The sequence below is a fragment of the Phaenicophaeus curvirostris genome, chromosome 2 (assembly GCF_032191515.1).
Source record: "Phaenicophaeus curvirostris isolate KB17595 chromosome 2, BPBGC_Pcur_1.0, whole genome shotgun sequence".
Taxonomy (NCBI): Eukaryota; Metazoa; Chordata; class Aves; order Cuculiformes; family Cuculidae; genus Phaenicophaeus; species Phaenicophaeus curvirostris.
In genome coordinates this window covers 475,222-501,222 of record NC_091393.1, presented here as the reverse complement: position 1 = coordinate 501,222, position 26,001 = coordinate 475,222, and the positions used below count along the sequence as shown (strand labels likewise).

General features: G+C 39.8%; 1 protein-coding gene across 1 annotated transcript in view; it reads right to left on the bottom strand.

The window, feature by feature from the left end:
• Positions 1-1,128: 1,128 nt before the first annotated feature.
• LOC138717589 (all trans-polyprenyl-diphosphate synthase PDSS2-like) overlaps positions 1,129-26,001 on the bottom strand; it is a 121,256-nt gene continuing 96,383 nt past the window's right edge. Inside the window, exons 4-8 of the mRNA XM_069851119.1 lie at positions 25,790-25,864; positions 16,082-16,255; positions 14,474-14,605; positions 9,981-10,016; positions 1,129-2,214 (exon numbers count right to left, since the gene is read on the bottom strand). Of these exons, the coding sequence (XP_069707220.1) occupies positions 2,056-2,214; positions 9,981-10,016; positions 14,474-14,605; positions 16,082-16,255; positions 25,790-25,864 (576 nt within the window). The 3' untranslated portion in view covers positions 1,129-2,055. The remainder of the gene's footprint in view (positions 2,215-9,980; positions 10,017-14,473; positions 14,606-16,081; positions 16,256-25,789; positions 25,865-26,001) is intronic.

Sequence of the window (26,001 nt, the reverse complement as noted above, 5' to 3'; positions counted from 1 at the left end):
AAAATTGTACTTCCATGAAAAAATAAACCAGGCTTACACCCGTTTTGCAGTGTGTGTGTGTGTATATATATATAAAAAAACCAATTCTGCATATATTTGATATATCTTTCACACAACTGAGGTGACTTGAGTTGAGATGGCTCAGAGTATCTCCAGCAGACTTGAGCTTCTTGCAGCCCTAAATCATTATGAACCCCTTAGCATAATGTAAGACAAAGAGAAGATGACATATGGCTCCTAACAAGAGCCAAAAAAGCTGAAATATGACTCTGGTTGAATTTAGGTATTTCTTTCATGCACAGGTTTTACGTTAGCAGAACTTTAGGGAACTTCACAGGTGAAAATGTACAGTGGGAAGCTAAGGCAGATACCTCTGACTGCCAGTCCCCGGGCTAACCCACGCTTCTGGGTGCTCCTCTTCTGTCTCCAGCCTTCCTGCTGCAGTGGCACTAGCACAGGCAGAAATGCCAGTCTTGGGAAAAGGGAAAATGCCAGGGCAGGCATGAAAGAAAGTGCAAGCAAGAAGTGATCTGGTGTTGAAGCTGTTCTCCAGAATAAAGCGAGTCCCGAGTTCTGAGTGCTGCTCCCATACAAAGATCATACCTCAAGGGTGCAAATTATACATACAATGTTATGGTATAATATAGGCATAAATTACACATAATATTATGTACATTATGCAGGATGTATTTTCAGTATATTTTTAGAGAATAGAGTTTTTATTTTTATTTTCCATTCAGTGGAGTGCAACGCACTGGTCTATGACAAACAAGCTGTGTGACAGGGGGAAGGAGTGCAGGGGGAGAAGGAGGGAGGACAGAATTTAACAGAAATAACTCCACTTAGTGTTTGAGTGAGCGATGTAATGAAATCTGTTTGCTGTGCTAGCTGTCTCCAGATTGGGCTGTAATTACACCACAGAAGGAAGAAAGGTAGCTGAGTCTCAATCTAGATCATTTATGTAAACTCAGCCTTCTTGTCAACGGCAGTCTCAGATTGCATGCATGCAAACCACAAAAATCATCTCCTATGAACAAAACAGAGACAGTCTCAAATTCCAGGCTTCTGATACACCTTATATGCTGTCTGTAATTGGACTTGAAAATTCAACACACCGAGGTTCAAAACTTCTCCAATATTTTCTGCATTTTATTCAGCGTGGTGAAAGAGTGTACTCACAGAAGAATATTCCTTCTTCCTTTCTGCCAAAGGCCTATGTCTAGCCTTACAAATTAACATTTATTTGGCTTAAATGAATGCAAGTGTCATAAACCTAGGAAATTCTTCTGTGTAAGACAGTGTTGAAACAAACTGCTTGATCTGAGGAAGGGATTATTCCCTCCCCAAGAAGAGTTGGAAAAACCTCATTCTTTGATCCAGAGGAACATATTTTATACGCACAGTATAAAATTCAGGCAGTCACTTCCCTTAACAGAGCCAAATTAATATTTGATTAAATATTTTAAAGCTCCTACTTACCATGCTTGACACATTTTCTCAGCAAGTTTCTCAAATACGGAAAGCATTAGGCACAGGGTAATTTTACATTTGAATACATGAAAAGTGTGAGGAGACACGACTGTGTGCACACAGAGAGAGGATTTTCCCCCATTAATCCTCCAAACTGCCCTTCCCCTTGATAAGCGGGTACATTAATTCCTGGCTTCGGCAGCTCATTCTCTGGGCAGGTTCGAGCAGGTTTCTTGTGACACCTGGATCTTCACGCCCCTCCATCCCTCGGGCAGGAAAACCACCGGTCTCCACCCTGGCGCCATCCCTGCCGGTGCCAATCAATACTGACTTATTTCCTGTCCATTTGCTGAGGTCACAGAAACGGGACTCATTAATTATTTCTACCGGTGCAGCCTCAAGTGTGCTTCTGGCATGACAAGTGAAAGCCGACTGTGACCTTTTTTTTCTTCCCCCTCCCGAATTTTGCCGGTCGCGGTGGCAGCTGGCACACGTTTCTCAGTCAGGACGGGGAGGATGAGGTGACCAACAGTGCAGGGTTGCTCCTGTCCGTGGAGGGAGAGCAGTTCCTCCCGGGATGGCGGGTCAGGGAAACCTGGTCACGGCGTAGACAATGTTGGCCAAGGCAGCCCTGGCCTCGGAGGCGGGGAAGTGCTCCAGGGTCGCCAGCGCTCTCTTCCCGTGGTAGCGGCAGAGGTCGATGGCAGAAGTCACACCTTTGCCAGCCTTGATTGCTTCCTGCAGCTGTCAGAAAACACAGGCACAACGGGGTGGGTGTCGGCAGTGCCACACGCGCAGCCGTCTCCGAGGGCAAAGAGCCACCACCACCCCTTCCCGAGGGAAAGGCCAGAACTGAAGCCAACAGACAAAGCTCTTGAAATATTCTCAGCTGCTCTGTTTTGGTTCCCCACTACAACAAAACTGCAGATAATTTAAACTACATTACCCATTGCTTCATCACCTGAAAGTTGGTAGCTCTCCTAAGGGCACGCTTAATACAACAACAACAAAAAAGATATATTTTTAGATATCAGGGCATTTGACACCTAAGCCACTGCCTGAGAGCTTCCGTGCAGAACTGACAGACCAGCCGCTTACTGGCTCTCCCGTTTTCCGCAGTCAAAAACTGGATTCTATACACACTCATTCCATCCCGGTTTTGGAAACGAGATGACATATGTCAAACTCTCGTATTTCGTAATACAGGTTTCTGTTTACATCCCATATGATTACATTGTTTACGGTGGACAAAAGCAAATTTTGTCAGTAAAATGGGATGTATTTACTATATTGAGCTATATCCATGCAAACATGGTCTTGGTGAGGCTAGGGAATTTGAGAACGGTTCAGAGATACACCATATGAGAAAGAAAATATTTTCATGGAATAACAGACATTTCATGGCAAGCTGCTGGAAAGATTTGGCACCTAAAAAACTTGGGTAAATGACAGGTTAAATTGCTATGAAATAATATGAACAAATATGTCAAACAAAACATGTTGTTTTTCTCCCAGTACCTCAATTTAGCTGAAGCTCTAACTAGTAATCGTATTTATTAAGGTATTTTTTAAAAAAGTATTATTTTTTCCTCAATAGCATCATGAGACTGTGAGGAAACACTGCTGTATTTTTCAGCTCTAAAATACAGGTGTCCCCAGACCAGCTCCACGCTGATGCTTCATGCCAGAGCCTGGGAACCAAGTCCAGGTAGATCTTCAGGATTTGATTATTCCAAAAGCATGACAGCGTTCAGTGATCTTTAATGTGTCCTACCTGGCTTTCATAGGTGGGTTACGTCACTGTTATCAGCTTTCAAAAAAAAGGTCTTTTCTTGAACACAGATATCTACTGTAACTAATCATACAGGGTTTTATAAACTATGTTTTTCTATAATACATGGCCCAACGACTCACTTCACTTACAAATACATCAATATAATCCTATCTATCTAGTTTAAATCATGTAAAAAATACCTAAGCCAAGACCAAATTGTAAAAGTCACCCATTTTATATAGATACTTGCACTCATACAAAATGAATGACATTTCTTATCTGAATACAAACTGAAGTGGATTCATTATCTGTATTTAGAGATGAAATTAGCTGAAAGCATATTACAGTACTTGAGTGTTCAAGTCCCAGTTCATAAAATTTTTATTCTCCACTTCAGTTAGAATCTTCTTGCACTGTGTGCTGGAAAGGAACTTGACCTGAGGCATAAATGCATTGCATAGCTAATTCAACACATCTTCTAACGAATGGGGATCAGCCATATAACCACAGCTCCACAGCAAAGGTGGGGACAGGTGAGATGAAGTACATCAGCAGCCGAAAAAGGTATTTCTTCCCCGTTCCTTGAGGCATAACTTGGCAAGACGGTAGATCCTACACATTTTGAAGCAAACTGCCAATTCGCTAAAGCTCATTAAAAGGTTTTAGCATATCTGGTACTACTCATATCAGTACATACTGACATGTAAACAGTGAAGAAAATATCTCCTAAAAAAATTAAATCTTTAACCTGATTGAAGATCAAGAGAAACTTAGTTTAAGCAGATACGACTGCATATATTTACTATGACTTGTAACACCAAAATCTGGAAAAAAGGAGAATTCCAACACAAGAACACAATCCATTTACACGCTTGTCTCGTGTAAGCTCTTAGACACGCATAGTGCCTTGAAGCCAAAACAATTGCAATGCTCATGTCAAACTATGCAGAGGAATCGCTATACAAAAATCAGCCTAACCCACTACTGAATGTCTCCAAGCAAAGTTCAAGGAAAATCAAAACAAAAAATTCTTGCTCATATGGCAAGGTCCTTCCTCAGCTTTCCAGTTAGAGATCTTCTTATGTAACGAACAATGGATAGTCCTTAAAAACTTACCTGTTTTATAGTCCATTTACAGAATCAGCTAACTAACTCAAGTAAGCATACACTGAGGCAAACGAGTCTGGATCAACCAGACTGCATGCTACCTAGTTATTAAAGAAATACAGGACATAACTTAATAGGAAACCAGGCTTCAATAGCCCTGCTGTATGCAAAAAACCCTAATTTAAGCCTTTAGCTGTACTGTTAGCTGTATTACAGTTACATTTTCATGCCCTCTCTCAATTTTTGAGCTTGAATGATTTTATGTAATGAATTTTACAAACTAAGTACATAGAAGAAAAATCCATGTACCCAGTTTAGAAGTATTATTTTTTAAATTTCATTTGAACAGGAACAACTAATTTTTGAGGCAAATAAACAGAAAAGTAAAATGAACAGGTTTTATTGGTTACTTTGTAAACTTGAATTAAGCTCCCTCATCAATTTCTTCTAAGTAAAGGAACCTGCTCTTTTAATCTCTACTTACATGGCATCATTTTGTGCATCAAATGTATTTCCATTTGTAGGAACGATTTCATCCATCATTAAAACACAACATTCTTCAAAGCGGTATTCGATAATTGAAAGGGAATATAAATCAAAATACAGACTGCTTTGACACACTTTTCTCTAGCTGAATTGCTAGATATGCTGGAATACTGCATTTTAACTTATAAGCTTTTGTTCAGACCACTGGCATTAAAGCCCTACTTTGTTCTAAAGATGCCAAGAATCTGAAAAATCACCAACTGGGGTTTGGTTATATAAATTCAGCTTAAAGAATAGTCCTGCAATAGTGCAACCAAGTTAAGACTCAGACAAGAACTGATGCCCCCCTCCTCAACTGTTTTCCTTCAGCACCTTCTGTTTTCCTCAATATATTCACATATTGGCAAAACTGTCAGGCCTAGTCTGGTACACATGAAGCTCAGAACCCCAAAGTTTTATTTGTGAAGGTTGTTCTACGAATTGAAGAAAAAGCAACATCATCATCTTCACAGTCTGGGAAAAACAAGATGCCTGACTGAGCAATGAGAACAGAGCATATCAAGAGCCTTGCTCCATTCAGCCTGCTCCACCTGTGCTAAGTCCAGCCTCATCCATTCAACCTGCAATGAATTATTTCATTTTTTTTCTCTTCTCATTCCCTAGTCTTTGACTGGAAGGAGGGATGGCTCTGATCAAGAGTTACAGAAAGAGCAAAAGGAATAATACATGGGAAGGAGGGAAGTACTGAGGGCTTTTAATTCTGAATGCTCTGAATTCACGCAGGGCGACAAACTGCTGACTGAGACTGGGGTCTACTTCTCCAGCCTCCTCCTTTCTTTCTTGTCACTTCTTTCTCTTCAGTCATATTATACCAGCAAATTAAGAGATGGAGAAAGGGATGCCTTCTGAGCCCTTCCAACTTTAAGGCTGCTTTCCACTATCTCCCTCTGCACCCACACGCTCTAGGCATGTCCTGCAAATAAACGACAACAAGCTACCGATTGTTCCTTGCAGACTGCCTTTTGGAAAAGAGACTGCCCATTGGAGAGTTCTATATCAGCACCTCGGTTTCAAGCTTCCATTTCCTATCCTTCACCCATAAGCACCAAATAGTTGAAATTGGAACATTTTCCATTCAACCCTTTGAGGTCTGCTGGGCCAAGAACAGAACCACAAACAAGAACAGCAGCCACTTTCTGTGAAAAGAGGGATATGAGTTCAAGAACTTGGTCTGAAGTCTGCTTCCATCTCTCACATTAAAAGCTACTGGACTACGCAGAGGTAGTTTTGGAGCAATAGATGGCCATGTGACCTTACACAGTCCATTCGTGGTTCTAGCCATGCATGTGGGCACATATGTATGGGAACTTTACTTCTTGCTTTACTGACTTACCCTTTTAAGTCCATCATATAACCAAAAGATTATAATTCTGTGTCCCATCTCTCTACTTATGAGGTAGAGGCATTGAAACTAAGAAATTATTTCCTACAGTAAAGCCTAAGTGAATAATAAAAAGAATGCCTGTGTTGTCTAGGTGATACCTTATCTAAAATTGTAGTGAATTCACATTCTGCTCCTACTTTGTAACATTAATGTTTTGGGAACACCGTGCTCAATAAGCACTGATGTTTTAGATTGCAGAAATATTACCTTGAAAAGGCACCATAATGTATCACATCAACTTTGTCAAATTCTTCGTTTTTTAAGTACCTTGGAATATCTCAGCATCTACTCTCACAGTTTTTGTGGCTGGACACAGGCTTATGCTCTTCCTTCTCTATATGGGCTGGGCAAGCCTTTAAACACATCACTTCACAATGTCATAAGACAGACAGGATTTACTTCTTTATTTAGCCTTATCTTATAATTTTTCTAGAGTCTTGGCCAGAAAACAAGGATTATTCCTGGCTTACTCATTTCTGCTACTAGTTGTGCCTGTTCTACACTCATTTAACAAGGCTGTATAATGCCAGGCACCATTAAGGCCTTGACTTCAGCAGTTTCTAATCAATATTACAAAATAGTAACAATTAAATTGAGAATCTCAATTTGTTGTTTTAAAATTACACAGCTCATCTTGCATGCAAAGCAGATGCAAAGTGTCTAAAAGCTTTTTGATTTTAAGAAGTCTATGATTTTTGCCAAAATTCCACACATAAATAAGGGCAACAGGGAAGCTGCTGTCTCTTTCAATGACATACATCAATTTTGTCCCTGCCACGTATTGGTACTTTCCCCTTTGTTATCTGACGAACAGCACTAAACCGAAGCTAAAACTACTTTTTATTTCTGGAATAGACCTTCAACATCCCAACGATGGATCAATAATTTGTCTGGATGTGGTGTGATGGTGTAGGAAAAAAAAAGTGAAACATTCAGATACATATGTGGCAAAACATATTCAGAAACACAGACAATATCAAAGTGATATCGAAGTCCTCCTGATAAAAAGATTGAGAAAAGCTGGGCAAAAAAAAAAACTAAAAAATTTTGCAGAACATAGTGACATTAGCGACATGACAGTCTCGTAGCTCATTAAATTGATAGAAATTATTTCACTTTCTATATTTATGTCAAGACCCTCACTAAATTTCTTAGTGCCATCTAGATATTTTTCATCAGTGAAAAAAATCAGAGATATAATTTTAACATAAAATTTAACAATTCTAACATTGTTCAAAAGAGCAATTCAAAATTCTTGAGCAGTCTCAAAATTGAAACAAAATAAGACCTTTGCCTTTTAAGGAAGCATGTTAAATGGGTGGATCTCAATCTCTCAAATTTGCCTTCATTCAATAGTTTAATTAAAAGCTACAGCAAGTAAGGTAAAGTATTCTTAAGCATGTTAAAACAGCTAATGATTTTTTTATATATGTATTTATGAATTCAACCAAAGCGACAATGTTTTTTCTCAACTAAGTGGCTCATTTAAGTTCATAATAAAATTAAGAGAACAAAAATAATACAAATTTTCAGAAGTTCTACAGCTAGTTTTCGTAACCTTCACTTTCAGAAAATTAAAGAGGAAATATTTTGGAGACTTGATGAGAAAAAAGCCCCCAGATTTGATTAGGAATGTAGCAGTAATTCTAGCAACTGGATCAAAAGATGAGAGGAGACCTTGATGCCAAGAAGAAAAGACAGAGCAATGTGCAAAACACTGACTGTAGTGTTGTTGAAATAAAGACAACACAGCAAAGGCTGAAAAAAGAATATTAATCTGCACTGCACGAGATGTGTTCTAATTGGCTGTGTGTGTGTGCTGGCCAAGCTATCATGCTGAGCAAGTTAAAGGTTACTGGGTTCAGTTAGCATGGATGTAACTAATGACCATTGTTATTTGAAATGAAGAAACATAGAAAAGAGGGATGTGACATCATAACTTTGAAACTGACTTCTATAAAAACCAAAGTAAATTATTGCCTGAGCTCACAAAAACCATGGACCATTTTTCACTATCATTACTAAACTCATAATATCTGCTTGTGTAATAGATGATTACCCAGAGCTGGTAAAATCATGAGCTTTCTGGCTGAAGTCAATTACTCAAATCTGGGGGCTTTTCTCCCTTCCTTTCCTTTAAGTCAAAGGAAAATTTAGAGTTGCCTAAGCATACTCTAAGTTTTTAAATTTCATGAGGAGGATACAAAAACTGAAAAGTGTCAGTCAAAATACATAACATGCCAAGAAATATTTAATAAGCAATTTTAGATGCTGTTCTCTGCCCTTCCCATCCCTCTATTTTTTTGGATAACAATTGTAACAATTAAAAGGAAAAAAACCATTCTGGATTTACAAAAGCAAGTAGCCTAGCTTAAACATTCACACAAGTGTCTCACACACTCAGATGTATTTGAAGAAGAAAAATACTTAGTGCTCTCAGTGTTGGATTAGAAAGTCACAGCTGTACCAGTTTTCTTCTATTGCAGGAAAAAAAATAAAAGCAGGATGATTTTAAATAGGAAGCTGAAGTTGAGATCCTCTTTATGTTCTAAGAGGAAGGAAGGACAGAGACCTTTTCTAATAATCCAAGTTACAAATTTTTTTTAACACAGAATAATTACATTAAGTCTGACCTGTACCTGTGTGATAGGCTTCCAGCTATCAGTCATAGTTGTAACACTCTTCAGGCCTCAGTTCAAGAAGTAATTCTCAGTCACGTGTGTGGCTCAAGAATTTAAGTATTACAGAATCACGAGGTTGGAAAAGACCCACAGGATCATCAAGTCCAACCATTCCTATCAATCACTAAACCATGTCCCTCAGCACATCATCTACCTATCTTTGTCTTTTAAACACCTCCAGGTATGGTGACTCAAGCACCTCCCTGGGCAGCCTCTGCCAATACCCAATGACGCTTCCTGTGAAAAATTTTTCCCGATGTCCAGCCTAAACCTCCCCTGGTGCAGCTTGAGGCCATTCCCTCTTGTCCTGTATTAAATAGCTACATTTGAGATATAGAGTACATCCAACTATTACTGACTTTTTAAAATCAAAAAATTGCACAAGCCATTCCCTTTCCCTCCATATACACATGAACAAATTACAACATGACTTTAATACGGAAGTTTCTCCCAACTGCCAAGAATACTTTTGAAAATATAACAAAACCTGTAAAAATCATAGAATCATAGAATAACCAGGTTGGAAGAGACCCACCGGATCATCAAGTCCAACCGTTCCTATCAAACACTAAACCATATCCCTCAGCACCTCGTCCACCCGTGCCTTAAACACCTCCAGGGAAGGTGACTCGACCCCCTCCCTGGGCAGCTTCTGCCAGTGCCCAATGACCCTTTCTGTGAAAAATTTTTTCCTAATGTCCAGCCTAAATCTCCCCTGGCGCAGCTTGAGGCCATTCCCTCTTGTCCTGTCCCCTGTCACTTGGGAGAAGAGGCCAGCACCCTCCTCTCTACAACGTCCTTTCAGGTAGTTATAGAGAGCAATGAGGTCTCCCCTCAGCCTCCACTTCTCCAGGCTAAACAACCCCAGCTCTCTCAGCCACTCCTCATAAGGCCTGTTCTCCAGCCCCCTCACCAGCTTCGTTGCTCTTCTCTGGACTCGCTCCAGAGCCTCAACATCCTTCTTGTGGTGAGGGGCCCAGAAGAAAGTAACAAGAAGATTTAAATGTAATTTACCAACCTTTTTGTAGTCCATAATATTTCCTTTTCCTTGTGCCTTAAAGAGAAAGAGAGATTTTCTATAAGACATTACGTAGTACAAACTAGAGTTATGAGAATAAAGAATGCAATTAAAAGAGCTGCTACCTTAAATATAACCAACATTCTTTAGTAAGCTGATACAGCATATACTAAAATACAACAAAATGTGTTACCGGCTCATCCAACACGGTTCTGTTTGAGATGAGAACTGCTGAGCCTCAATGTAATTTTTAGGTTTTTGATTATGACTGCAGTTAAACATTTTTTGAATCCAAAATGTTTTGGTCTTAAGAAATCTTGCTGTTTGTATTAATTATTCTCTCCCACAAGACTGTGAAATAAACTTCATATCAGCAACAACAGGATTTATTTTCTTAAAAGAAAACTCTGGTTATCTATAAGGATCTGCGCAAAGGTAATAGCCTAGAGCTCTCAAAAAGGAGTGTCAGGACCCTGTCAGCGCTACCAGACTTAAGGTTAGAGGTGCTTTTGGTTTAGAATTGCATTTAAGTGTCAGCATCACCCTTTCCTGAAGCAGCAGGTACTACAACTTATAACTTCTAGCACATTCAGAAAGAAGTATGAATAAATTTTAAACTAGTTCTTGCTCAGACTCAGAAAAGTATGCAATGCAAATTCCTCACTTTTGTCACAGGACGATGTAGAAGAGAAGAAGTCTCTGTCTTTCTCACCCAGTGCTTAACTAACCTGAAGTCCTTCCCTTAGATCAGATCCAGCTGTGTCATTATCACCTCATCCAACTCCAGCTCTCCCCTTTTCAAGCACACTGATAAAATAAAATCACCCTTTCTTTCTCTCTAGCCTCCACAGGGAAGACCAGAAAATTCAGTTCTTCTGGAATGTGTCTCCTGAAAAGATGTAGACTGGGACAGCTACCTCTCCATGTCCTCCATGGGGACTTGAGAGAGCAGCTGACCTGCACTGCAGAGGAACTCTATGTGGCAAGCAGAGCTTTGAAGAGATGTTGCAGAGATAGCACAGATTTGGAAAATAAATTATTTTTTTAAGGGAGGAAAAATAAAATAGAGAAAAGAACTGATGAGAGACTAAGCAATTGGAACAGGAAGGAAAACAGTAGAAAACAAAACTGATTTCACTGAAGGAGATAGGGGACTGATCCATAAAACCTCTTTAGTACTTTCTTTAAGCTCCTTTAGAGTCAGATTTCTGGAAGGCCTATTAAGAAAACAGCCTGATAGCATCTGGGAGTAGCAAAACCAATGCCAATAACTGCTTCCCGATTTGTATATTCCCATCTTTTTGATTTGTGAACTTTTATTTATACTGGTTGGATCTTACAGCTTCTTCAAAATATATCTAGTAGTTATTTCATGTACCAGAACACACCACAAATGTTCTCTAACAAACGATATCATCTGCCTATATGCAGATCACACTGCAGCACAGAATTTGCCAGCATGCTGAGGAAGATGTTTCTTGGTCTCAGCAACACACAGAAGATGCGTGCTCAGAGTGTCTCTCCTGCATCTAACACACATTACAACAGCAAGAGTATCTTCCAATGCTCTGTCCCTCTCAAGCTTTCAAGCCCATGGTAGTCCAAGCAGCAAGCTTATCTAATCTGTTTCTTAAGCTTTCTTTCACTGCTGCACCTTTGCTTTTTTTTTGATACCTTTTTATCCTCACACAAGTTTGGGTGTTTTGACTTTTACTGACCCCTATTTCAGACACACAGATTTCCCACCCCTGCCTCTTTTACATCAGATTTCTGCATCTGGTTTAGCTCCCTTAAAGGTATTAAGCATGATTTGCAAAACGTATGCACACTTGCCAAACCTGGATAACCTTCTAGGTCTCACTGCTTGGCTGGACAGCTCAGCCTCTGAACGCTGGGACCCTGAGCCCTCAATGAAAAGCAGCTGCTTGCTAGCTTATTAAGAGACATGAACAGCCAACTCAGCTCACAGCCTTCCTCCTGAACACTGAAGATCACCATGTGCCAGCAGTGAGGGACAATAATACCATGACATTCTCCATCAGTAAATGAGGTGATGTGAAATCAACTCACCTTGCCAGGAGGAAGGATCCCTAAATCCCCCATGAAATGGCTCAAAATGCATCAGATAAGCAGATTCCCCTCAGCACTTCATCCACCTGTCCTTTAAATACCTCCAGGGAAGGTGACTCAGCCACCTCCCTGGGCAGCCTGTATGTTGTGTGTGTGTTCTCAAATCCTACACTTCAGAAAGGGTTGATAAAGCATTTGATAAGTGCTCTTCCTCCCACCCTGCTTTTTCTGAGAAGGCTCAGAAAGATACGGTGAAAGGCATGTGGACTACTTTGGCCTAGATGAAATGGTTCTAGTTTCTGATGAATTCCCTTTAAATTACAAATGCTATGAGCTAAGATGGATTCTAGACCTATTCCTGAGGGATTCTGCTTAATTCCTTCACTAAAATTTTAATAATTTGTACCTTCTTGCTTATATGTTGGATGCCTGTGTAACCCACAGAATTTTTGCTCTTGTCTAGTGATAGTTACCTGTAAGTGGCTAAAAGTGACCAGCTCTTCTGCCTTTTGACTCCTAGAAAAATCTCCATCCTATAATCTCGGATTATCTGCTAAATTTTAAGAATACAGGGCTTTCCAAAAGTGCAGCGAGACTGCATTCAGCAACTATTTCAACTTTCTCTGAAGAAGAGAATTCAAGAACTTATTTGTCTACCACAGTGCTTACTAGGAACCACTTAGGGTTGTTTGGTTTTGTTGATTTTTGTTGTTTTGGTTTTTTTGTTGGTTTTTTTTTTTTAAAAAAAGCATTTCAGGACTCTACTCCAACCTATATTCCTTTCAAGACAGACACCTGACCAAACAATTCATTTGGAATAGTTTTAAATGCACGAAAGTGGAGGGGCTTGGTGGTGAGGTCAGTGAGAACGGGAGAGACTTAGGTCTTTAGGGCTAATCATTCATTCATGTATGTATTTCTACATCCATGGATACACACACATACACCTACATATCTACACATTTTTTTAACTCCTATAACAAGGCTTCCCACTATATGCGTACCAAGCCCCTTTTAAGCTAGTCTCTAAATTTCATTCAGATTACAATCTCTGATTGAAGTGCTTGGCCTGCGCTGAATGTCACAGAGTAAATGTGACTACGGATGACATCTTGAAGAACTTGTAGTTAATGAAAGATAACTTTCCTTTCTAAATCAACACAAGCCAGGAAAGGCTCCTGGACGAGGTGTTCCATTTTGTATTTAGCTAAAGTAGTAGCCAGGAGACACTTTAACGCAATGCATGCCACCTTTCCTCTCTCCCCTTCAGAAAGAACTGCCTCATTTTTTCTCTAATGCCCATTTTTGGTATGAGAATTAGTACGCAGACAGACAGCACTCCTGAAATCCTGCAACCTCCTCTAGATTCTGCAGATGGGAAATTGTTTCAAAGCTTTTATAAATTGCACTCTGGTAATACCATTATTCTCCAGCTACAATCATCCAAATCCATTTACATTCAACTCACATATGAACCTTATGTTGAGACCGTAGAACTCCAAAATTTCTCACCATACATAGTAAACTACCAGCCCTTAATTTCAAAATGACAAAATGTTTGCTTCACTTCTAGTTTGCGTCACTTTAAGATCCCTCTACTCCACATCACTGTAAGGTTGTAGATTCTGCACATACTTGCCAAAATTTCCCTGCTGAAGAGGCTTTGCCTGTGTGGCTACGCGTGTGAAGGCAGGCTGCAACTTGGCCATCGTGAATGCAGAACTGGGTAGAAGCTCAGACTCCACCCCTTCTGCCTGAGAGTCCTGCTTTCAAACCAGCAAGGAAATGAGCCAACAGCAAGCACATCTTGAAATAATATGATCTGAACCCCCTGTGCTACGCGGTACATAAAACAGATCTACATCACACAGCCACCTTATTCTAACTGCCTTCTTCACCCAAAAGCTACAGGAAAAAGCAGCTGAATTAAGAGAACTGAGAATAAGGACATCAACCAGCTAGGTTTCACAAATATTTTGTAGTGATCAGGAAGCTAAGTTCCCCAGATCTCCTCCCTGCCTCCAAAATTACTGCTCCCAGAGCCAAGCTGGCAGAAGGAAATGAGTGCCTACTTTTCAACTACTGCAACGCAAAGTTCTCTGGTTTAGGCTGCCAGTGAAAGTAGCTTTAAGCTAAGATGTGGGACTGTACAAGTAGTGCAGAGGAACAGACATATGCTCCACATAAAAGAATCTACTTCTAGCACCAACAGATAGAAGTTTGATAGAGCTTGACTGTCAGGTCGCTAGTTTTCCCCCTCTTGAAAACACGGAAAAGAAGTGTTAAGTATTAGTGAGCAGAGGTAACCTTTATATCGTCTGGTCTGTTGCTAGTTTCTAAGTTTCTTTGCAAATTAAAAGTATAGATAGGAAGAGAGATACAAATGGTAAAACTGGGAAATTCTAAATAATGTTTTAATTTACCTCTCTGATCTGTTTAATCCATGCCTCCCTTCCAAGGAATTCCTGATGCAGGACTGCAGGAGCAGAATTCAAGCTGAAGGCCATGGTGTCACTAGAACTTTCTTTAACAAATGGCTGAAGGTCTGAATGCAGCTGAAAGAGAAGAACATCCTTCTTCAATTTGGAGGAATGGTCTATACACATCCACCCACTCACCAAATCAAGGTCCATATCCTGATCCTACACCTACTCACCACCTTCTGCTTTGACACTTGCACCTTGGTCACACTTTCTCAAGTTTAGGGGAGGGACAGGAAGAGGGGGAAGCACTGCAGTGGCAGAAAGTTGTGGTGAAGAGAAGCATGTGGAGAATCCGGAAAGGAATGGGTAATGGACAGCTTGCAGAGCTAGGCAAGCAATGCCACACAGCCAGGTAAGCAATTTTTGAGTGGCAGGAAGCAGAAAAAATATAAATAAAGAACGATCCAGTCGCCAGTGGGAAGAATATCAGTTTTTAATTTGTGAAGGTTAATATATTGTACTTTTCAGTACCCGAGGAAGCTGATGCATTACAACCTTCCCTCTGACAAAGGAAATTTTACATAGCTAGGAGCTTTCTGTGGAAATAATGCGATCCTTTATACACAACTACATGTCAATGGTGGATGTGTTAATATGAAAGAATACACAAAACAGTAAGGCTGTAGTCTGCACTAGAAGCAATTTCCTAATGGAGTTGTACCTAGCATTAGCATATAGTGGCATTTCTATGGCAGCAAAGCTGCTCTTTATAAAACCACTTCCTTCTCCTGGAGGAACTAGAAACTGTCTAAACCAACTCAGCTGAAGAGGATGGGAGGTCTGTCTGCTTGTCTCAAGCTATATTTATACTTGCAAGCGGTGCAATATAGTAGGAGGAGATCTTTAGGGCAAAACCAGAGTGCCAAGAACCCAAAATCCACATTGTGCATGTTTTCCTTTGGACTAACTCTAGCTGTGGTCTAAAAGAGTTTTAACAGAGGTCAGACACCTTCTCTGGGGAATTCTACTGCTGGAGAGGTGTAGGCTGCTCCAGTCCATATCCAGTAACCTCCCTCCTTATCCCCCTACTGCCCTACCACCCTTCCTGGAAGTTTACCTCCAGAGCAGATTATTCAGAAGGGAATATACACAGGTCCTTCAGCCACTGCAGCTCATGCCTCAGCCTCATGTGCTGCTGCAAGTAATTGAGCCTCTTGGTACAAATCTCTGCACGGTGGCAGCTGAGACCCAACAAACGCTTCCTTCTGGAACTCCTGCTACTAGGACAGCGACTACAGGAAGAAGGTAGGAGCAGAGAAGATAGAGTTTTACGCTGCTACATAAAGACATGCTAGAGGGACGTTAACAGAGCCCTGAATGAAATAAGCTACACTGCCAGAACTGTGATTTCGTCAGTTCATAAGCATTATTCGTATGAGCAGCTTCTGCAAACATCTTCACATGAGGCAGCAGTCAAATCTCTCAATGCCACTGACCTGCTGGCAAAGCTCTGCAGCATTGTGGCAGTGTGTGTGACAGAGCTCAAGAGCAACATCTCTTACAAGCCTTTCCGTTTTTAAGATCTCAGAACAAAAGGCAAAGGCGTACCTTGTGACTCATAGACATGTGCTTTCCATACTGAAATGCCATGTCCTGAATCTCAGCGCTGTGCTTTGCTAGCTCCATCGCAGCCTGGCAGCCCTTTGCCAGCAAGGCACTATGCGACAGGAAAACCTGCTCCTTCCATGCAGATATGCCGATATCATCTGTAAGGCAGTTCTCCTGAAAATGAAACAAAGGCTTACATGAAAACACAAAAAATTAGAGCTGTGTCAGCTTACAGAAGTTAACAGTGCGGCACAGGACAACGTGACACGTGGTGAGTAACAAAACTCTGGGTGCCACAACACTGAATAAAGAAGGGCATTCTTTATTCAGTAAATAAAAAGCATCGGAATAAATATACTGGCAGCTTCCACAAACAACATTTTCATTTTCTGCTCACAAAGAGCAATGCAAAATACACGGAGGTGTCAACAGATTCAACATAGATCCTTTTCTTAATGACTATATCATTACACTGAACATTAACAGCCAACCATATTCCTCATGAGGGACTGACAGAATTAAAAAAAGAAAAAAAGACAAAAGAAAACCCAAACAACCTCCCACCCCCAGAGTAAATCTGCACTTCAGTCCCTTGCCAGTTACTAAGAATGAACAATCCCAAACAGACTTCAGAAGTCTCTACAATTTCTACTTTGTAGTCAAGAAAATATAATTACAAAATGTATTAAAAATTGTTATAGAACTGCATTGGAAAAAATGAAGGGCTGTGATGGAGGATTTGTACCTCTTCTACTCCCTTATTAAGGATAAGGAATGTGATTTGGAAACGTCAGGTATTAATTTTCCCAGGAGACAGAGAGAGATCTCAGTGATGCCTCTAGTTAACTTTATCACCTTGACTGTAAGGTCAGAGATGCTCAACACTTCTGAAAAATCTATCAAAAATATTAACTTGGATTACTTTTCACAAAGTATTTTAATTAACACAAATCCAATCCTTTGCCCCCACACCCAAATTCAACTGCAGGTCCTTTGGCTAACAAGGTGTTAATATGCCACTATTTTACTAATGGTCTTCAAAGCTAGACATGACTTGTAATCTCTCTCACATACATGTTACTGTCACAACCTTAGGTGCTTTCTAAAGAGGAGTTAAAAAACAAACCCAGAAAAGAACATAGTTGTTTTGCTTAGAAAAAGCTAAACTCAGTAATGAGAAGCTACAGAAAGAAAAAAACTTCAAGCATATAAACATAAAAAAGTTTCTCAGTTCAGCTGAATCTGTAGTGTACACTAAGCCAAAAAGTATTCCTTAAAAGAGTAATATCAAAAACTCTCTTATAGAACAAGCCTTTTCCCTCAAAATGATGTCAATTAAATTACTTGGGAACGAGCAAGAAGTAATTCTGTGTGACCCTATAGTTTTCTAGCAAGGCATTATCTGTCATGAAATCAGTAACAAATGAAATAGAATCCATCCGTTCAGCTCTAATTTTCCTCCCTTATGGATATCACCCAGAAGTGCTGTGTTACAAGGGAGAGTATAATTTGAGACTAATGGAAAAAGTAGAAGTCTGCAATGCCAAGTAACCCAGAGCTGTATCAAAATGCCTTTGCTTTCAGACACACTATTAACTTATACAAGGAAAGTGAAGAACAGAGAAACCACATGTTTGCTATTATGCATATGATAACTTACCAAGTCAAGCCTAAACTTTCCTCATGTTTCATTTTACTGTAGTATTTTTGCTTTAATATCTTACCTCAGCCCAGAGCATGCAAATTCCCATGACTGGCAAAACGTCAAAATGAGCATTTAATTCAAGTAGTTTCCTATAAAACAAGTGTGTTTTTTTCCACTCAGATATATATCAATTTATTTTAAATTTAAAATCAGGAGCTTTTGGAAGATACAACACAATCTTTCCTTAACAACCAATCTGCTCAGCGAAAAAACAGTATTTACTAAAACTTGCTGGAAGAGATTGAAAATTGGCAGTGATTTTTATAACTATTTGTTTTAAATCCAACCAAGACAGAAGTATTCTAGAAAGGTATCCTGAAGTTAAAAATTATTTCGGAAGAAGTTGAAAATGTCAGCTTGCTGGAGCCCTTGAGCAGTAACAGAAATGCAGACATTATCAACTGCAGGAACTAAAAGAGCTTAAACAGTCATTGTAGCTCAATATATACAAGGAAGAAAATTCTATGATTTGTCATAAAAGTATATTCTTAAACAAGTCTGAATTTCATCACAGGGTTGAAAATGATGGCGCAAAAAATTTATAGTCCACTACATGAACACCATGTAGGAACTTCAAGCACCTAAACCAGACATTCAGCTTCCAAATAAAAACACCCCAAGATGTATTTGAAGATATGGTATTGAAATTGTGGTGGGTTGAGTCTGGCCAGATTCCAGGTGCCTGCTGAAGCCACTCTATCGCTCCTTCTCCTCAGCTGGACAGGAAAGAGAAAAATATAACTGAAGGCTCATGGGTTGAGACAAGGACAGTGAGATCACTCACTGATTACTGTCACAGGCAAAACAGACTTGATGAGGGGAAATTAATTTATTGCCAAACAAATCAGAGTGGGGTTATGAGAAATAAAAATAAGTATTAAAACACCTTCCCACCAATCCCTCTCCTCTTCCCTGGCTCAACTTCACTCCTGATTTTCTCTGTCTCCTCCCCTCCAGCGAGGCAGGAGGATGGGAAATGTGGGTTGCAGTCAGTTCATCACACGTTGCCTCTGCTGCTCTTTCTTCCTCAGGGGGAACACTCTATGTGTTCTTTCCCGGCTCCAGCACCAGATACCTCCCACGGGAAATGGTCCTCCATGAACTTCTCCAATGTGAGTCCTTCCCGCAGGCTAGAGTTCTTCACAAACTGCTAGAGCACGGGTCCCTCCCACAGGGTCACAAGTCCTGCCAGCAAACTTGCTCCAGGGCATGCTCCACTCTCCACAGGACCACAGGTCCTGCTGGAAGCCTGTTCCAGCACGGGCTTCCTATGGGGTCACAGCCTCCTTTAGGCATCCACCTCTTCTGGTGTGGAGTCCTCCATAAGCCACAGATGGGTGGACCTCCCCAGGCTGCAGGGGGACAGCCTGCCTCACCATGGTCCTCACCATGGGCAACCTCTGCTCCAGCATCCGGAGCAGCTCCTCCATCTCTTCCTTCACCGACCTGGGTGTCTGCAAAGTTGTTTCTCTCACTTATTCTCACTCCCCTCTCCCACTGTCTCCTGCCCTCCACTTCTTAAATACATTATCACAGAGGCGCTACCACTGTTGCTGATGGTCTCAGCCTTAGCCAGTAGCAGGTCCGTCTTGGAGCCAGCTGGCATTGGCTCTGTGGGCACAAGGGAAGCTTCCAGCAGCTTCTCACAGAATCAGAGAAGCCATCTCTGTAGCCCCTTCTGCTACCATGACCTTGCCATGCAAACCCTATACAGAAATCTTAAAAATATAGGTATAGTGAATCTCTGCACTACAGAAAGAAGTCAGTTGTAAAAAGACATTATGCCTACATGAATGTGCTTTAACATAGGAGCCTCCAAGCCAAAATATAGCTGATTTTAATTATAGAAATTCTTATGAACACGTACCCCTAAAGCTTCTGCTGCTTAAGAAGGCAAAGGCAGACACAACCATTCTTCAGCAAAGTTTTCCAACAATCCAAACGCCATTTTCCCCCAAGCATAACTCTCACATTATATATAAACTGCCCAACAACTAAACTGCATTCTTACAACAAGGGTATGTATGGCAAGATCTAAATGTTATTTTAAAGCACCAAGGGAAAAATTAAATCACCCCTACACTGCAAAGTCTGTGAAACCTGATCTCATCACAGCACTTGTTATTTTTAGAGAAACTTTCACTTCTTTTGCAAGCTTTGTTTTGTTTTGTCAGCAATGGATATTTCGAAGCATAAATATAAATATATTTTATAAATATAAAACAAGATGACTCCTAGTAGCCTTTCATATAAAAGCCTTTTTAAACACAAATAAATTTAAGCTGTAGTTGATGTTGCTCAGACATTTGATTAGCTAATTCACAGTTCTGCCCACAAGAAATGGGTCCAGATCACAACCAACCCTGATGCCATTTGAGTAGCAGAAGATGGATGAAAAGAGCCAAGCCCCCCTCAGCATCCCTGGAAGAAACCATCTAAGCCCAGATACAGTTTGGGTAATGGTGGCCTGGCAGTACAGAGAAAACATCCAAATCCAGCTCTGGATCATCATTTCCTGCAGGAAATTATGAACAGCTGAGGGTTCTCCCATTTTACTAATGGCAAGGTCAGTTACTGTTTCGTTAGAAGGAAATCAGCCATTTGATACTTTTTTGTTAAGCAACTTCCATAATTTAAATTGGGTTTGAAACAATCTTAGGCAACAAGAAACAAAAACTTTTAGAAAATGAAATTTTAGGACAAAATATGCAATCATAACCATCAGGATGCTTAGTGATGGCAACAAGGATCCCCAGTCTAAAAGCAGAACTTGGAGTAACTCAGTTTGATTTGTTACACCAAAGATGATGCTTATATGCAGTTCAGCTAAAAACATATTCAGGAAAATATGAATGTCTTAAAAGTGCATGAAACCATTTGCAAAACCAGGAAGTAGTAGAACTCAAGAGTCTTCTCAGTACAGAACTTCAGTTTGTAAGGGAGCCTTTACTTTATTTCCATGCCATGGCAGCTCTTTCTTAGCCATCTGCTGTTGGACAAAATGATCCAATGTCCGAACTACTTATACCAAACTTCAGTTCAATTCTCAATGGGCAAATAATCCACCAAAAATGTTTTAAATAGCATTTTAAAGCTTGAAATTAGGTAGTTCAAGAACTTCTATTTTACATAAATCAGATCCAGTGCAACTATCTCTCTACCAGTAGCAACACTCTGCAAAACATCTTCCATGTGGTTCACATAAGCTTGCACAGATGTACTCCTGCTTGCTGAACATGACAGGGCGTGTTTTATTGGTCTATTAATACAGATCTTCACTGCTTTTGAAGGAATAAGCGTGTCTAGAAATGGGTCAATAAAGCATGCCACCAACTACCTACTGCTTTCATTATGACACTGTAAAAAAAAGTAGCACATCATTTAAAATAAAAGTTTGAAAACTTATAATAAATTTAAATATCTCTCCACATCTGTTACTTTTAAATCTCTCTGGAAAAGCTTAGTGTTTAAAAGAACCAAAGCAGTAAACAAATAGCATTGGCCGCCTTTCTAGCTATGCTTTTTTTTCTCCCCTGTGAAACATTTACCCATTCTTTTCACAGATGCTCTTTACTCAAATTCCATATTTCACCCTTCCCTTTTGCCTGGCAACAGAAACATTTGATTAAAAAAAAAAAACAAACAGTGAAAGCTCTGATTGCTGCCATGCTAAAAGGTGTTTTACGTGACTCAAAATACACTTGATTTACCTCCTATGGTAAAACTTACAAGCAAATCCTTTACTTATAACATAGACTCATAAGCAGGCCAGTTGATGGACACATGCAGTATCTCAAAGCAGGACTGGTGACCTAACATCAAAGAAGAATTGGTACAATTCACTGCATGCAATCTGTGCTTCGCTGGAAAATAAACTTACATTCATTAACAAAACCTACGCTGGGCTCAAACAAATGGCTGTTAGTTCACTACTTGGTAAATTGAGCACTTACCACTAGTGTATTTCTTTTTTATACTTATTTTATATGTTAGTTATGCATAATTTTCACACAACTGCATCGTAATTTTCAAAAATACCTAACAACTCTTCTAGCCATCAGTGGTACAAGCAGGAAATGGTCTTGTCTTACATAACAGTCCCATTCTGAGACTAAAAATGAGTTTAGGTAATACACATTTGGCATCAGCTATGTATTTTGAAGGTGAGGAGGGGAAAAATTAACAAAGCAGTTTCCTGTGAAAGTCCCTAACACTTTAAGACTGCAAGAACGGTCTCACAGGTAAAGCATATGAGCCAAGACAATCAAGTCTTGCTCTTGATTCTGCTGTTTGACCTTGAGCTTCCCTGTATCTCTTGTCCCTCTTCGGTGAACTGAAAGGGGTTTTAAGCATTCTTCATTAATATTTGTTAAATGATCTGGGAAATTAAGACAGAAGGTTTCTAAAAGTGCAACAGTATTCCATGAGTTAGCAAACACTCTAGAAGCCTTCAGTCTCTTAAAAGTAGGAAACAAAGACTCAGTGCAATGTTTTTTTCTGTTAAAAATAGATACCACGATCATGACTGAAGGCAAGATTAGACAACTTTAATCTCTGCACTTACTAAGGAAAAAATTTTTACTCCCAAATTAGACTTAAATTTAGGAAAGACACGTGGGAACTGGGAAGAATGCCCTTTACTCACAGAATTTTGAGTTGAGAAGGGATTTAGCACATAAAGCTGCAAAGGCTTATCACATCACCCCTTTCTGCTCCAGCTTACAGTCCAAAATATTAGCTTAATATTGCTAATGCAATGTCTTAAAACAGTGCTATTTGGTGCTCTGAACATCAGTAGCAGCCCTTACCTTCAGGCTGTCTTTGCAACCAAAGCCTACACTTTGTAGATTGGATCGTCACTTCAAATAAAGGTGAAAAGTTAAATGTTATCTTATTTTCCCCATTTCACACAGATCTCCGCATGCAGACAAGATGAAGAATGACCAAACAGAATGTACTAAAATGGGATGGCTGTAGAATCACATACGGTTTTACAGAGAAAAAAGAAGTAGTAATGAGAGCTGCCAAATAATTATATCCGTCATTTATCGTCATGAGTAAATAAGGTCAGTTTTGTTAGGTCAAATGGGTCATCCTAATTGAATAAATTGAAACTTTCTCTTTTTTTTGGTAAACATTAACTTAAGAGAAAGCTTAATTTCGTGGTGTTATTTTTGTATTTTTGTTTACCATCTAGGTAAACACGTAGCAAAGTTCAAAAAAGCTGGGTGATAAATCAGGCTATTTTATGGTACTGAGAAGCTTTATAACAACTGCATTAAAAACATTTAACATATGAAGTATAGTTTTCCTGCCTCAAAAAAGGGGGGGGGGGGGGAAGAAAAGAAGAGAAGATATCCTGCTTTTCAAACTGAAGACATTCCCAGCAATGAAAATACCATTACTAACATCCGTATGCCCTACTCTTAAAAAGAAATGAAGTTTAATATTTGAGATATAGCTGCAGAGCAGATTAAAGCATTTGTCTTATCTCTAGGAAATGTAGTTCACTTTTTTGTTTCAGACCAATTGCAATTAGGGTCAGGAGGATGATGCACAAAGATAAAAATAAGACAGACCAGCAACTGACCTAGTCCATTTGGCAATCTTTGCTAAACAGATATTCAGGGCATGAATGGGACACTGCCTGAGCAGAATAGTGCAAAGAAAGCAGCAGGGATGTGTGTCTCATACAGCATGGAACCAAATTTCTCAGAGGATAAGATACAAATAAAAATTAGAACAGATCCCACGCTTGTTTGTTCTAGGTCTGACCAGAACCCACGTACTGCCCATCACAAAGACCAAAGCTTCAGACACTGTGATGTAATTTTCAGCATCTACTAGGTCATCATGCTAATTGTGTTTTGAGTTAGGAAGGGCATAATATACTTTCAGCTCTCATCAAAGATAAAATGTCACTGAAGCTTTGCTCTTCATAGATGAGCCAAGGCAGGGTAAATATTGTGCAGTTGTGCTTAGTTTTTCTCACACTTTCTTTGCCATCTACATAGGTAGATTGCAATCCAATAGAAATAAAGAGAACAAGAAAGACTATGAAAAAAGAAGACTAAGAATACTGCAGGAACCCCAACCAGTACATGCCACTTCTCATTTATACAGGGGCTATGGTTAAATTGAAACGCAGTCTCATAGCTGAGATGAACTCATAGAGCTTTACTTCTACACACAAAAGAGTAGTTGGCCTTTTTTTTTTAAAATATGATTTATATGTGTTCTAATTGTATTTAGAAATCTACTTGAATACAAAAAATATAATTTTAATCATTATTTGCAAAAATCTCAAAGATGCCATCGATTTTAACACATAACCCAGAGCATAGTACTTGGGAGCAATCCCAAAGGCTTTAGCCTGATTTTTCATGGATTAAACATAGCAGGTGCAGGAGGACCACAAAGTTCCCAGCACTGCAGTGCTGCCATGCTTCCACCCAGGGACTGCTCCTGAGAGGTGCCAGAGGATGCTCTGTACGCATCTTCCTTGGCGTGCAGCCGTGCCACCTGGTGAGCCCACAGCCCCAGGCATCTCCCCAGTGTGCCATTACCGCTTTCCTGCTAGAGGCTCTTGCTTCCTCTGAGGAAAACGCTCAACTCATCAGCGTGATTGCTTCCTACCTAACTGGTTTCAAACAAAATGAGAGGTATGAGCTTAAACGAGGTTAGGCAAGTAAAACATTTTTTTCTGCTGCAGAGCAGTAGAGACAAATAGTGAGCAGCAGAGTTGCTGGGTGCAGCAGCACCCTCCAGGGTCCAACTGCTGTCAGTTGACAGCACGCTCCGTTTGCCCACTGTGGTTTGTCTGGTGCAGAGCCACCAGCACAGGTAATGACTGTGGCAGTAACCAAGGTGATCAGGGCTTCCACTACGGTATTAATTTTGCTACATACTACAGCACAACATTATTAAACCAGAGCTGCAATCTAAGTACACAACAAAGAAACAAATTCAAATATTTCTGCAGCCTTCAAGCCATCTCACCTACTGAATGTTAAGATTCAGGTCTCTGAAGCAAATGAGGCACATGAGAAAATATCACTGTAAATAAATCTACCTACTCCAGTGGATTTCAAGATCACATATACATCCTGCTCATCACTCCTATACAGTGAAAACTGACTATCATAAAACCTGTAGAGGTCATGGCAACTTTAAACTATCAGGTTTTTGCATGTGTTAAGATGCAGTCATAGCAAATTAAAGAAAGAACTCTTTTTTTGCTCACATATCCTGCCAAAGCGAGCTGACTTCAAGAAGTGTCTCTACACATTTCCTTAAATATTCTGGTAAAAAAACCCCAACAACCTAGATCAAGTTTGGCCAATTTTCATTACAGTTCTTGCCATACAATAACACAGCACATCTGTAACTGCCCTTAAAGAAAGACAAGATAATTTGGTGTGAAACGCTGGCAGTCAGTGTCGGTGCTCATGTTGAATCCTGCAACATATGCATCATGACTTTTGGTGGTGAGAAGTACAGTGCTACAGTCCTACTGCTTCAGGATAACATTCGTGTTTGTACTAACAAAAGGTGAACACTCAGAAGAAGGAAGGACCTGATATAAGTTTGGGATGAAGCATTTTGTAAACATCTTTGGGCTTGGAAATGAGAGATTTAACATGAAAATATTAGTGATGTCAACAACATTGTAATAAACACCTCTAACAGAACCTTGGCTAGAAAACTCTGGAAGTGTTTGGGAGAAGCCCATTGTAAGGCATTTCTAGAGCTCTTAGTAATGACACGATATTGTTTTATTAGGCACTCACAGAAATAAAATAGTCCCTCCTTGAGCATTTCTAGAAACTTCCAGAGTTCATAGGTGTCTTAATGATGTTACTGCTGACCACTAGGACTGCAACTAATTCTCCTCACCCCTCTCCCTCCTCCTTTTAAACAAACATGAAAGTCATCACATTTATTGTAGTCACACATTAAATGCTACCAAACTTCTTGGGTATGTAAAATACTGCAATTCTTACCTCAGATGATTTTGAGTTTTCATAATATATACCTTGAACTAAGTCACCAATAGCACTTGAAATGAGTTCCACAACCTGCAAAAGAAAATGAGAAGAAGCCTTACATCTTCAACAATTACCAAATTTACTAACAAAGCTACTGTCAGGTTTCCAGAGAGACAAATGGTTGTAACTTTGAAGACAGCTAGGTGTGAAAGATTAGGATGTACTGG